The sequence below is a fragment of the Mchenga conophoros genome, linkage group LG5, assembly GCF_057382185.1.
Source record: "Mchenga conophoros isolate Kocher_MC1m ecotype Shallow Benthic linkage group LG5, M_conophoros_male_GT1.1, whole genome shotgun sequence".
Classification (NCBI taxonomy): domain Eukaryota; kingdom Metazoa; phylum Chordata; class Actinopteri; order Cichliformes; family Cichlidae; genus Mchenga; species Mchenga conophoros.
Window position 1 is genome coordinate 32,758,406 of NC_140530.1, and position 14,638 is coordinate 32,773,043.

General features: G+C 36.8%; 1 protein-coding gene across 1 annotated transcript; it reads right to left on the reverse strand.

The window, feature by feature from the left end:
• Positions 1-213: 213 nt before the first annotated feature.
• On the reverse strand, positions 214-13,765 carry LOC146574910 (plakophilin-1-like). The gene is made up of 13 exons (XM_085274974.1): positions 13,472-13,765; positions 11,501-11,592; positions 10,217-10,632; positions 9,958-10,105; positions 8,941-9,148; positions 7,341-7,509; positions 5,564-5,681; positions 4,981-5,157; positions 3,115-3,285; positions 2,822-2,975; positions 2,419-2,605; positions 2,161-2,245; positions 214-1,809 (listed from the first exon to the last, which is right to left on the reverse strand). The coding sequence occupies exons 1-13, from the start codon at positions 13,662-13,664 to the stop codon at positions 1,735-1,737; spliced, it is 2,193 nt and encodes a 730-aa protein (XP_085131100.1). The 5' UTR covers positions 13,665-13,765; the 3' UTR covers positions 214-1,734.
• Between the last annotated feature and the right edge of the window lie 873 nt (positions 13,766-14,638).

The following is a 14,638-nucleotide window of genomic DNA, read 5'->3' on the forward strand; positions in this document are numbered from 1 at the left end:
TTCATGCTGAACCAGTGACCGTGAAAAAGGACTCAGAATTACTCAAAATTCTTGGATTACCTTTGCAGCCAAAAGAATATATTTATTTCAGCTTTATTACCAGTACTGTGTTCAATACAGCTAGCTAATTTCAAAATGGCAATCATACATATGAAATAGATGGACATCCCAACAGCAAAAGTTGTATTTACAAATAGAGATACACATCAAATGTCCTACAGCAGCAATGCTAACAGAATATCATTTATTTTTATTTGGTTATGTTATGCATTGTCAAAATTTTTTACATGTGCATTACATGCTATGACACACATTTTAGTGCAAGATGAAAGCCGAGGCATTGTGTCACTATATATTTATGCAAGCTCACGGTTCCAAAGTGAAGGCTTGGACACAAACTGTATATAAAAACATGACATGACAGCATTAAAAATGGGAAAAGCAAATAAAAGGCAAGGCAAGGCAAGTTTATTTGTATAGCACAATTCAACAACAAGGTGATTCAAAGTGCTTTACAGAGACATTAGAAACAAGCACAAATAAAAAGCATGATTTAAAATTGATTAAAACAAGCAAATAAACTAACTAACTAATTAACAAACAAACAAACAAACAACCAACAGTATATAAAATCAAAACAGATAAAATCAGAACAGTAGATAAAATCAGTAGTTAAATGTAAGTTTTGAAATTTAAGCTTAAAGTGTGGATTTGGTGCTTTATTCAAATGCAGCTGAGAACAGGTGAGTCTTCAACCTGGATTTAAATAAACTGAGTGTTTCAGCTGATCTGAGGCTTTCTGGGAGTTTGTTCCAGATATAAGGAGCATAAAAGCTGAATGCAGCTTCTCCGTGTCTGGTTCTGACTCTGGGAACTGATAAAAGACCGGATCCAGATGACCTGAGGGATCTGGATGGTTCATACTGGGTCAGGAGGTCATTGATGTATTTTGGTCCTAAACCATTCAGAGCTTTATAGGCCAGCATCAGAACTTTAAAGTCTATCCTCTGACGGACAGGCAGCCAGTGTAAGGACCTCAGAGCTGGACTGATGTGGTCCACTTTTTTGGTCTTAGTGAGGACTCGAGCAGCAGCGTTCTGAATGAGCTGTAGTTGTCTGACTGATTTTTTAGGTAGACCTGTAAAGATGCTGTTACAGTAATCAAGCCTACTAAAGATGAATGCATGGACTAGTTTTTCCAGGTCCTGTTGAGACATCAGATCTTTTATCCTTGATATATTCTTGAGGTGATAGTAAGCTGACTTTGTTATTGTCTTAATGTGTTTTTCTAAGTTTAGGTCTGCATCCATCACTACACCCAAATTTCTCGCCTGGTTTGTGGTTTTTAGATGTATAGATTGAAGTTCTCTGGTGACCTGTAATCGTTTTTCTTTGGCGCCAAAGACTATTACCTCAGTTTTGTTTTTGTTTAGCTGGAGAAAATTGTGGCACAACCAGTCATTGATTTCCTCAATGCATTTACCAAGAGCCTGTGCACTTTCTGCATTTTCGCTCTTATTGTACTAGACTTTCACCCATATTCCAACAAGGAAACAGAAATTTACATCATATAAAAGATCATGTAGTGATTTGTTCATGGATGCACTATGTGGAGTTTATGGATGAAATGGGAAATGTTGCAACTCTGCTTCTGTGATTTTATGTCCTGTGGGTGTGTAGACACATTGCAGGTGAGTTACTTCACTGAACAACTTTCAGAGGTCTGATAAGCTGTTAATCAACAACCTGAAGTGACCGCTGTACCGCCATGGTGATGTCATTCACAAATAAGGACTTGCTCATCCCTTGCTGCAGGATAAATAGTTAAATATAAATGAGTGTTCTGCATCGGTCAATACACTCGTCTAACAGTAAGTGGTGCATTCAACTCAAACATTTACCTCATTTGCTTTAATGGCAAAGGTAAAAAATGATTTATCTTGACAACAAACATGTGCAAACAAAGTCCCCCAAGTGATTTATAAAACCTGAGCTGCGGGATTCCTCAGCTACATCACTCATGTCTCAGTCGTTTTTAAGCTGGCATTTTAATCCTTCAATCTTTCTACATGTGATTCTCACAAATACCTGAGGGAGGTGTGGAGTCTAAGGTAAGATAATCGGAGGACACACCCAAACATGACAGATCTTAGCACTCACCCGTTTCAGGAAGCTTTGTAAATCTTTGTCTGACCAAAGTTTGCAGAGAAACAGGGCTGACGCTTTGCTGGATTTAGGGAAGTATCTATGAGAGAGGGGAAGGAAGTGTTTAAACTGGATTGAAAGCATGTACATTTTACAAAAACAAATTCCAAACAAATCATAGATATTCCTCACAGCTTAAATAAACCTGTTTGTTTATTTATTTAAGTCATATACAAACCACCAACTTCTCTGCAGTTAAACAAAGAATCTTACATGTTTTTGCTGAGATCGTTCAGGGAGCTTATCAGCTTGTTGTTTAATAAGTTCTTGTTCATCTCGGGATTCCTCATAAACAGGCAGCTGGCAGCCTGGCAGGCCATGGCAAGAGTATCATCAGATTCATTCCCTCCCGTGGTGCCATTGCTGAGGATCACCAGCAGCTCTGGAAGCCCTTTACGACCTTTAATGATAAGATAAACAAAATCCCCTCACTGTTTAACACAAACTAACTTTTGTAAAGCTGCAAAGAATTTTTCAGGATGATAAATTTCACAGTAAAGACTATTCTATTGTTTTAGGATGATAAAATTAAGAGTAAAATGCCTTTTGTTTAGATTTAAAATAAAGTACACAATAAAGGCAAATACAAAGATTTTGAATTAAAACCAATTCTTACTGATGGCACTGTGCAGGACAGGGTTCTTTGTCAAGTTGGCTATTAAATCCACTGTGCTCCTCTGCAGGTTGACTTTTTTTGAATTCAAGAGGGGACTGATAACCTGAAGCCCATTCAGTTTCTGTACAATGGTTTGACCAATTGCCCTGGAAACCTGTGAATACAAGAGCCCATATCAGCCTCTGAACTCAGCAAATGACATGACAGTTGTAGATGCAACCAAAATTAAGTTTAAAAGACAAGTGAAAATTTTATCAGTGTTAGACAGCTATTTGTAACATATTTCTCCTTACGAGGCCTTCCTGTGCAGTGAGACTCTGCAATATTCCACAACAGGCTTCCCGTGTTTCTTCTCGCTGGCTAGAGCCAAGCAAAAACAGGTAACTCTCCAGGGTTTTGGAATGAAACAGCCAGCTTGCCCCAGCAGGTTGTGACTCTTCAATAACTGGGAAGTCAAAATGATACTGGACAAGAAAGAGAGCAAGATCTTTATCTATCTCTGGCCTACTAAATTGTCCTCCATAAATGAGTTGAAAAAGCATTTTTTAATCTCTAAATGCAGGTGATTCTTTTTAAGTAGTGGAGACTCACAGTGTGCATAACAATTTTTGCAGGAACATGAAGTAAATCTGGGCAATTCAGAAAAAAGTGATGGTATTGAATGCAATACGGCAGCGGTCCCCAACCCCCGGGCCTCGGACCGGTACCGGTCCGTGAGTTGTTTGGTACCGGGCTGCAAGAGTTGAGGCTCAGGTGTGAAATGTATGGTTTTCAGGGTTTTTATCGGTTTTCAGCATTATTTTGTTATCGTTTTTATCGTTAACTCGGTTTTCCTGGGTCTTTTCAAGTGTGTTATGAATAAATCATCTTTTTTTCGGTACCGGTACTAGTTTTATTTTGTTGTATTTATCTGCGACACCTTAAAGGCCGGTCCGTGAAAATATTGACGGGCATAAACCGGTCCGTGGCGCAAAAAAGGTTGGAGACCGCTGCAATACGGTACTACATGTTGAAACCCATCCTGCGTGCTCTCCTTATTAATGTGCCTATTTGGATTTTTTTTTATACAGCACATTTTATCACAGATGATGTCAATGTACTTTAAGTTAAAGGAAAAATCATGAGTAAAAATGCAGAAAAAAAGCCATTTCATCACAGGGTCAAGTACACCACACAACAATTCATCCCTCCACCCCCAAAAATCATGTAGCAACTCTACAAAACGTTTAATACAATTTTGTTTATTGGTAAAAGATTTACTTTAGAGGTCTGTTTGGGTTATAAGCCAACCGTGAAAGAGAAAGTTAGAGATGTACCAAGGGGACACGCCTTTACGAGATTTGAAGACTATTAAACGATTTCTCAGTCTCTGTTGTGACTATTGGATTAGTCATTTCCGTGCATGTCTAAGAACTGTGGTTTTTTGCTTTTTGAGTAAACATTTTTTTAATAACTATTGAGATGGTGAGATAGAGATATAAACCATTTTCTAAGCATCAGTTTCAGATACACTGAAAAAAACATTGATTTTAAGTAATTTTTCAACTTTACATGTAATTTTGTTGCATGAGTAAAATGTAAAACAATACATTTAATAGAATCTGGTCAAATTAAATTAACTTGATCGGTATGCTATGTGTATTTCTCTTATTGATTAATTATTTGAATAAATAAACCTTTGCGTTTAGTTCTATTCAGGATAAAAAATTTATGTTCTTTAAGTGCTAATATGCTTTTCAGGTGATGTGACTTTAAAAACTGACATACAAACCCAAACTAATTTTGAAGATTCTGTCTCTTAGTTTATTTTGGGTTTTTTTTTTTTACAAGGACATGTCAGTTTTGTTTTGAATTAGCTCTAAACGTTTTATCAAATGAGCAACAGACTGAAGTATAAGGTTACAATTATCACAGACATTTAGGAGCCAGATCAGAAAGTTTCCCACTGTGTACTGTCAATTTCAAACACTGGAATTATTAATGACTTCTATAATGTTGGCGCAAGTGATAAATCATTTGTCACCCTTCCAGCAGAGGGGAAAGGTAGGAACAACAGGTTCTGTCTAGACTGACAGGTACTTGTAGGCACTTTTTAAACTACTTCTGATAGTTCAAAAGTACTACTTAGGACTTTATTCATTCTAATATGTCTTTCTCACCTCACGTTCTAGTGATTTGCTCCGAGTGCTGAAACAACCGATGGGACTGATATTGTCCTGGCTGTTGCTCCTGTATATGTTTTTACCCAAAGCATTGATCCTGATGAACAGCTCAGGAGCCTCGGCCTCCAGCTGGAATGTCAGATTGTGCAGGATGCACACACAGTTTTCGGCTGACTGATTTCAACAGGGGAAAACATAGAGACGACAACAGTCATACACATGTGCAATGTAAACTAATAAAAAAGATGAATTCAAATGAATTTTTATTGACATAGCACCTAATCAAAACATTTGCGTCAAGGCGCTTTATACTGTAACCCTACAATAATAAACATAGAATAATGGAGACAGATTTTCAATAATTACAATAATTACATCATGAGTTATTATGGAAAATTACTGTAAAATGACAGATGGTTCTTTAAGATCATTTGATTACATAACAAAACAAAAAATAGCACTTTTTGAGAACTTTCTAGGTTCTAAAAACATATGTACAAGCTGAACACAGCAGTTACCCTGCTTTCTCTATAGTATGTTATGCAAAACTTACATATACAATGCTTTTCACACAGTTTACCTCATCATCTTCTTTTCCTGTTTGCACACACTCTTTGATATAAGCGACCAAACAGTCGATCAGACTCCGACATTTTCTCATTGTCTGTCTGTAGCTTTGCTTAGAACTGCTGAGGTTTCTGTTGAAATTAAAACACAAGATACATGCTAATTAGACACCCCAGAGTAAGAAATACTGTTGGCAAACCCATCTACTTTTTAATATTGGTAAAAATGTGAAAGTACAAGCAAAGTATATAAATACTTTACTCAGTCATTGTATGTACTCCACTGTGTTTATCTGTCAGACTAAAGCAGTTACACAAGGCCTCAGAAAAGGTATCAAGAATTCCCTTGAAAGAAATCACATCTAAGAACAATCGAACCTTACCTTAAAAGTAAACAATGTTAATCCTGTACAGTCATTATTAAAACAGAAAATAAACAGCTGCAATGTAGAATAATACAGGAAGTCAGGCAGGTGCTTTAGATTGGAGTCATGTTTTTAGCTGATACCCTATCATACTCTACGTTATTAGATTACAATGTATTACCAACAATTACAACAGACCTCTGAAGACAATCCTTCAAAAGCAGCAACCCCAATGAGTCATTGAGCAACCCTGATAAAGAAGCTAGCTTACCTTAAAAAAACCTCATACATATTTTTTAAACACATGTTCAAATTGACTCAAACAGATTTTTGAGTTAATAAACTACCTTGTGTGCATCCATTATAACAATGGAACAACAATACTCAAGAAGGCTGTAGTGTTTAAATAATGTTCAGTTGTTACTAAGGGGCCAAAGGCGTGCAAAGATGATATCCCAGAAACCCTCAGCAGCCAGAACTGTTCATGCAAGGCAGGCTGGATCTACGTTTTTATGCTGTTTACAGCAAATTCTGACACTACCATTTAAGTGTTGCAGTAGGGATCAAGACAGACCAGAAAACATTTTTTCCAATGTTCTTTTATCCAATTTCAGTGAGTTTGTCTACACAGTAGCCTCAGTTTCTTATCCAACAGGAGTGGAACCTGGTGTGGACTTCTGCTGTTATAGCCCATGTGCTTTAACATTCGATGTACTACAGTTTCAGAGGTGATGTTCTTCAGGCCATGGTTGTATCAAGTGGTTATTTGAGTTTCTGTTGCTTCATTAGCTGAAAGAAGCCAGGGCATTCAACTCTGTTCTGAGCCATCAAGAAGGCTCACTGGATATTTACCCTTTCTTGGACCATTCTCTGTAAATCCTAGAGATGGTTGTGTGAGAAAATTCCAGTAGATCAACAGTTTATGAAATACTCAGACCGGCCCATCTGCCCACAACCATGCCACACTTGAAGTCATTTTTCCTCTCCATTCTGATGCTCAGTTTGAGCTTCAGCAGATCCTGTTAATTGTGTCTACAAACCTGAATGCACTTAGTCGCTGCATGTAACTGGCTGATAGGATATTTATGTTAAGTAGTGGAATAGGTGTACTTAAAAAGGTGCCTGGTCAGTGTATAATCTGTAAATCTCACCTCCATAATGATTATTTAAGACCTCTCACATGTGAAGGAAGCCAACTCTTACACAGTTTTATGCTGCCTTTGGTTTATCACCAACCTTCTCTATCTCATATCATTATAACCCAGTAAAATAAATCAGTAATTAAGGAAAACAATTATAAAAGATTGTTACATAATGCAAACTTTACTGGTTGTTTGATATGTATTCACTGCTCAGAAACACCAAACAGTAAAGGAAAAGCAATGAATTCATTGGTGATGCTCCGCTAGAACACGCTTCTTCTTACCTAAGACATCCTGTGGTGTGAAAAAAGATGTCAGCATCTTTACTGTTCCCATTGAGCTGGTTGGGACCTGTTGTGTAAGGAAGAATTACACGCTCCATTAAAACGGGCAGTGCACTCTTCAACAGCTCTGGCTTCAGATGGTCTACAGAAGACAGATTCCACAGAAGACCTGGAAAGATAAGGAAACATGACCGTTTAGATCAAAATGTCAATCAACACTCAAAAAAAATGAAATTGGGTGGTTGTTACATTTACAAAATTCAAACTTGTAATGTGAACAAAATAATTTCGTGTTTCTGTGGTGAATGTAATTAAATCATGTAGGATCTGCATGAAATCCAGCAACTTAATTTATTCTTGTTGAGATGACATGATACAATCTAGTAAGAGTGGTTAGTTGCCTGTATTCACAAAATTCACAAGCTCACACAAGAGTTCAAACCACAGGAAAATCACTAGGGTTAGAAGAGACAGACAACAATACACACACTACGTATATGCCTTAGCTATTTATTGCGGTTTAACCTGGACAAGGACAAAAACGTAAAGAAAATTCTATATAAAGCCTCGTAATCATAGTTTCCCTATTTTTTTAAGTCTAGATTGACAGCTCGGTGGCACAGTGGTTAGCACTGTTGCCTCGCAGCAAGAAGGTCTTGCAGTGGGTTCTCTCTGGGTACTCTGGTTTCCTGCCACAGTTAAAGTCATGCATAAGTTAGGTTAATTGAAGTTTCTAAAATATCTGTGAACATGAGTGCAAATGGCTGTCTGTATCTCTGTGATAGACTGGCGACCTGTCCAGTACTCTGACTGCCACCCTATCACATCTGGGATAGGCCCCAGCATCACTGTAACCCTGGTAAAGATAAGAGGAGTGCAAGTTATTATAAATCCATTAACATTTTATGTTAACCAGACTCTAGACTTTGTTACACTTTGTTGAACACTCCAAAAAAACAACTCTTTAAATGAACGTAAAATGATTTCCACATTAATAAATGGCTTTCTATCACGATTAAGCATTTTTGTTGCACTAACGTAATTTGCATGGGTTGGATCAACTCAATTAAATTAAGTTGGACTCAACTGTAGTAAAACAGTTGAATCATCATTAATTAATCAAGTTAGTCCAACTCAAGTAATAATGCTAAAATAAAGCAATTTAAATACGTGGAAATTCTTTCCATGATTTTTTTATGTTCATTCAAAGAGTTATTTTTTGAGTGAAATAGTCAATCACTGCCTGTCGCAAAAATATAAAAGAATTCATACTGATTTTTATAGGTTTAGGTTTATATTATATATGTATTTGGCTGTTTTCTCAACTGTTTTACTATTTTACGTGTTATTCAGATGCAATCATAGAGTTAACTGTTCCTTCTTCAACACATTTACAGAATCCTTGTTTAACTGCACCTAAATGAAAGCCGTTTGGGTAGTTTCCTCTGAAAAACAGTAAACATATATAATGTGCCAGAACTTGATGAGTATGTAAACACTGTTATGTAATACTACACACCAGTGGCTCCCTGTCAGACTTGTTTGGTTAGGTGTGTGTCCGTTTGTATAGAGGTGCATATTTCAGTGTGATAATATTTACCTGTCAGTTGTTTCTGTAGCTCTAAAGAGTTTGCATCTTTGAGCAGAGCAGCAGCCTGCGTGATGCCACCGCAGCGCTGTATCTCCTCTTTGTTTTTCTCGTTTTTGAAGGACAAGTTACGAAGAGCAGCTGAGACTGTAGAGGTGACTTGCAAACTGGGACTGTGCAGCAGATTCACCAACGGAGGAATGCCATTAAGCTTTAAGACCTGTGGGAACACATGACTTCAGGTTAAGTGCAGCTTGGAATCATTTTTTTGTTAGAAAGAAAATGATTTTTGTTCAAGGTTCAAGGTTCTTTATTTGTCACATGCATAGTTAAAATTGGGGGGGGGGGGGGGGGGGGGGTGTAGAGGAAGAACATTATATATATATATATACATACATACAGTATATACACTGGGTGAATGTGCAGTAGTAGCAGCAAGCAGGTGAATTCTGTACATTAATATGAATAGACATCTGACTATTTTACAGGATAGACAATATAAACATATTTAAAATTAAAGGAATTGAAATGTACATTGTGCCTTGGTGATCATTTAGTATTGAATCCATGTGAAGCTTAATATAAAATGATTGCATTATTAAAGACCATAAAGTACATTTTAACAATGGTATAATTTAACGGCTACTCAGCATTTGCTGTAATTGGAAATTGCATTCACTGCTACTACAAATCCAATAAAGCGTCACTGAATAAATTATGACTGAAATCTGAAGGATTTTAAGTTTAACTGGTTTTGGTAATATGCCAGTTGCAATTTTTTAGAGTATCAAATAAAAGATTATTTATATAGCACCACATCACAAAAGTCAGCTGAAGGTGCTTTTTACTGTAACACAAGTGATTCATATTCCATGTATTTCCTTCACCTTTGTCATTTGCCATGTCTCATAAAAGCAATACTGATCCAGGTTACACTTAGGAGGAAATGATAAGCATTCCAACACCACAGCAAGATAAGATAAAAACATATGAACATATTAAGAACATATTAAGAATGAGGTAAGCTACCTCCTCTTTAGCTTTATCGTCAATGAAAGTGTTGTGCTGGATGTAGGAAGCTCCACAGTGCTGATACGTCTCCTCATCACTGGCTAGATAGTCCACAGCCTCCTTCATAGTAATATCAACTTTATCAATTTTGGCATTTCCATCGGAGCTGTGAAAAAAATATTTAGATATTTGTTTTTTTATTAGCAATTTTGTTTAATCATAACATAAAATTTAAATGTGAAATTCAGGAAATGATAAACTGTATTTTCCGACTCACCCAGAATCCATTTTGCTTTTGAATGAAGGCTCGGTAACGATCAGCTTTGGGGCTTTAACTGTGTCTATTCGGCTGTATATGAACTGATTGTTTGCTTTAGTCTGACCATTTGCAGCATACTGTGGTGGGGGTACCGTGGTCCTCGTTATAAACTGGCTGGTGGCTCTTTGTGACCTGCTGGCACCAGTCTTCATGGTTTGGATTCTCTTTGATGGGCCCGAACGCGATGGTACAGTGCGCTGATGTAATACCATATTGGGCTCGCTGCGGCTGCTGTTGCTCTGACCGGCTCCCATAGGCCCAACAGGGGCATAGTGACTCTTATATTGATAGGCAGAAGATACTGTGTATCTGTTCGCACTGGATCCCTGGGAGATGTTGGCTTTTTGCTGGGTACTGTTTTTCTCATAGCTGAGCTGCAGAGCCACAAAAAAGATACATGTGTTTGCAATCAAATATATCACTGTGTCACGAAGACTTATTTTACCAGCACTGAGACTCGCATGGAGCAAATCAAACTGTGAAAGAACATTTTGGTTTGCAACCCTGTGGTGTAATGCCTGGCAAGCTGTTAAATAGATTTTTGTGGGAAGAGCCTCTGGAAGGATCTGAAAACAATTTTTGTGTCTTCACATTTTCTATTCAAACCTTATATTTACAAAGATAGATAGCTACATCTATACATATACATAAAAGAAATAAAATAATAAAATAATGATAAATCAGTACTTCCCAAAGATAGCAATGCAGGTAAGATTTTAGAAGGTTTGGGTGTTGAGCAAAAATTACCCCACAAGACTTGTCTCTAAAAATATTCTGACTCTGGAATGATTCCAAAAATACACGTAAACAAAAATAAGGAAACAAGATTAAACTTGATGTGCGATTTTGAATCCAACCCTCAAAGGGTTAATGATTGACCATTGTTACACAATTTCGTTCTCAGCAAGTCCCACAATGTGTCTCAGTGGAATATTTCATTCACCCACTATCTGATGGTTGATTTAAGAATTCCTTTATTTTTTTAAAATATAAATAAATTTTTGATAATAGTGCCACTAATTAAACAACGAAAACAATAATAATAATACTAATAAAAGAAGATGATATAATGTATGTGGTATTTTTTTTTAAATTTAATACAGTCTAAAATAAGGCTCTAATATAAATAATGTCTTTTGGTAGTTTTTTGCCACAATTCCGAAAATGTCAGGAAGCATTCCTAAATGTCACAAAATATTTGTGTTTACAAATAGTGAAAAAAAAAGATATTCATAATCTTACACTTCTAGAGTAGCCATTCTTGAGAAGCATAATTCCATTTGTGCTCTGCGGTGATTTCCGAATTTCTTCAAACACAGAGTCATACGAAGGGCCTGAGGAGAAATGTAGACATTCTTAAGCTGTAAAACAGTACAATAATCACCTGATTTATGATCACTAATTTACAGCATTTGCCTTTAGCAAAAAAAGTTAAACTTCTTGTTTCCTGTCAGCATATCTGATGTAGTGTTTATGCATAAATTTACCGTGCTGATAGAAAAAAGAAGGAAATGAAATAAAAGTTAGACAACACTTCAGCCTAGTAGAAAGCAGTGGCCTTAAGTGGGAGCATAAATATATCAGCGTCTATAAGGGTTCTTGTCTTTAAACATGTAACGGTCACACTGGAACTCTCATTTTATGAATCCATTAAATTCTGTGAGAAAGTAACACTACACATGTGACATCCACTAACTTTTGGTTTCTTCCTGAAAGAAAGCTTCACCGCGCGCTCTCTTTTAACTCTATTTCGCCTTTCCTCATAACACCCACATAACTGATTGCACTCTGTTAGTTAGTTAGGCTGCTGAACAAGTGTCCATTTGTTTACTGACCTTTATGTGCACACTCTGCAGACTGTGTTGTGCTGGACTTGCTTGCTGACATTACTCAAATTATTTCTGAAGTGCATCCTATTGTAGCTCTGTAAGGTCAGTTTTGCAGTATTTGCGGTTCATAACAATCTTACGTTTGTCTTTAAAGCTATACAGGCTTCTATTGTCATTTCTATTGCACCGATACTCTGAATCCCCAGTTTGTGAATTGTATTTAGGTTATGTAGCGTCTCTTATAAAAATCCAATCTTTGTTAAATGTTATATTGTGAATAAATATTATTTCCTCCCCACACTTTTTATAGTAAATGAACATTTGTCATACTTCCTGTGGTATAGTAAAGCTGAGCTATGTCAAAAACAACATCTATAATAACTTAAATAATTTGCACCTATCTTTCTTATTTCAAAATATTTCTTATATTTCAAACACAGGTATGTGATTTGCTTGTGTTGTTTCTTTTTTTGTAGTAGCAGTAGATATGATTTAAAAGTACACAGATCAGAGGTGACATTAATATTTCTTTGCAGTTTATGCTGTACATTCAGTTGCACAACCAGTACATTTTGTTAACAAAAAAGCCTAAATTATGTTTAAATGCCTTCTCAGTACTACTGGGGGGAAAACAGGATGAAAACAAGAATACTGAAGCCTTTAAGCAATTTATCAGTTATTAAAAAAAAAATTATATCCTGATGCAAGGGGTCTCCTCTCCTGACCTGACGATGCACCCATGGAACACAAGGGCTCAATGATCAGATGAATAAGCATGAATATGCAACAAATCAAATGCTATCTTAATTCAAAGCTGACGTTGAGCTGATGTCGAGTACTCTCCAGCACAATCAAACACTATGCATCAGGTAATCTTTCAGAAAAATATTAGAATCCAGAGACTTGGAGAACCAATAGCAAGGCATTCTAAGACTGATTCTCTTGTTATAACCATAACAAAAAGTCATTTTTTTCATTTTGCTTTGATGCATTGTATTATTCAGCTTGAGCTACAGTTTCTCTGTAATTAAAAACAGAATATTATCAACAAAAACATCTACAAATGATTATCATATTAATATGAAGTTTTGGTTTATGTTGGCTTCATATTCGAACATAAAAAGTTATGAATTTCGTCTTGAGGGACTAAGGAGAGATGGTTTTGTGTTCTGTATAGACCTTAAACGGCGAAACCCAAACGAGGGAAACACGTTTCTTGAATGGCTTTCTATACGCTAGCCTTTGAGTCCTGAAGAAGACGACAGGGTCAACGTTTTTAACTGCTTTCTTTCACTTTCAGGCTCACAATCTCCAAGATCTCCTCCTTGATACTCCTAAGCGTCCAAAGCTGTATCTATGCTCTGGGTGTCGTGGCTGATCTTACTTGTTGGAGACAAAGAAGTAGATCCACTCCTGCTGCTGGTGCTGGACTTCGACTTTGTCCGCTTCATACTTTGAACTTGCTCCAGGACACGTTGCTGTGCGCTTCGGTTCTGGTTAACCGACGGCATCGCAAGTGACGTGTCGTCCACATTCCCGATGGAAATGACAGATTTTAACGGGTTTCCTTTCGACATTTTTCTAAATGTCCCGACGGCTCCGCGGGAGATAAGTGAAATTCGACAGCCGCCGAACGTGCAGTCTGAAGAAAGCGCACCTTGCCCTGCCCTGCGCAATAAACCGCGCCCATACGGACACAATAGGACAACAGGACCGCCGTAGCGTGACACTTTTACTTTTTTCTGTTGTTTTAACATATACGTATAAGAAACAGTCTGGCAAAGAACATAACATAGGCGCGTTTAAAGTACTGGAAAATAATAACAGTGAAGCAGTCTATTTGTCATCGAATATTTCTACTTTATGTAACTTCGTTGTAGTTGCAGTTATGCTGCAAGTAATTATTCACCTAGAAATGAATGCCAGGTTTAGTTTTTGTTTAACCAAAGCCTATGACAACGAGAGAAAATACTAGATTTAAAGCACACATTTCAGCAAAGTGAACTTGTATACACACACACACACACACTGTTTGAACTGAAAAGGTCAATAGACACTCACTCAAAAGATATCTGCTTAAAAACAATCACAGGAGTAAAAACTGATTGAATAACTGAGTGATTAAATGTTGTGTTGTTTGTGTCATGGAAACAAGACTTTTGTTGCCAACTAAAGTCAAGCAAATAAGGAGAAGGAAAAAGAAAGTGTTGAGTGAGGTTAACCCATGTTTAGACCTGTTCACACGCTCTTTTTCCTCCTCCTTGAGCACAGAGAAAGCTGGAAAAGGCTGCAATTTCTACAGCATGCTGCAAAAGAAATAAAAGTATTAAACAAAACAGTTGACTTTGTTGACTTATATTGTGTGCAATATGTCCCATAACAGGATAATATAACTTGACTAATAATAACTCACAAGAAAAAAGCACAACTGGTAAGGTGCTACTTACTTGTTTGCTAAAATTTACAATACAAGTTCCTTTTGCACAACAAAAGTCTGTAAATAGCCTTTTGAGACTATCATTTACATTACCAGTATCCTTTTTCCATTTTA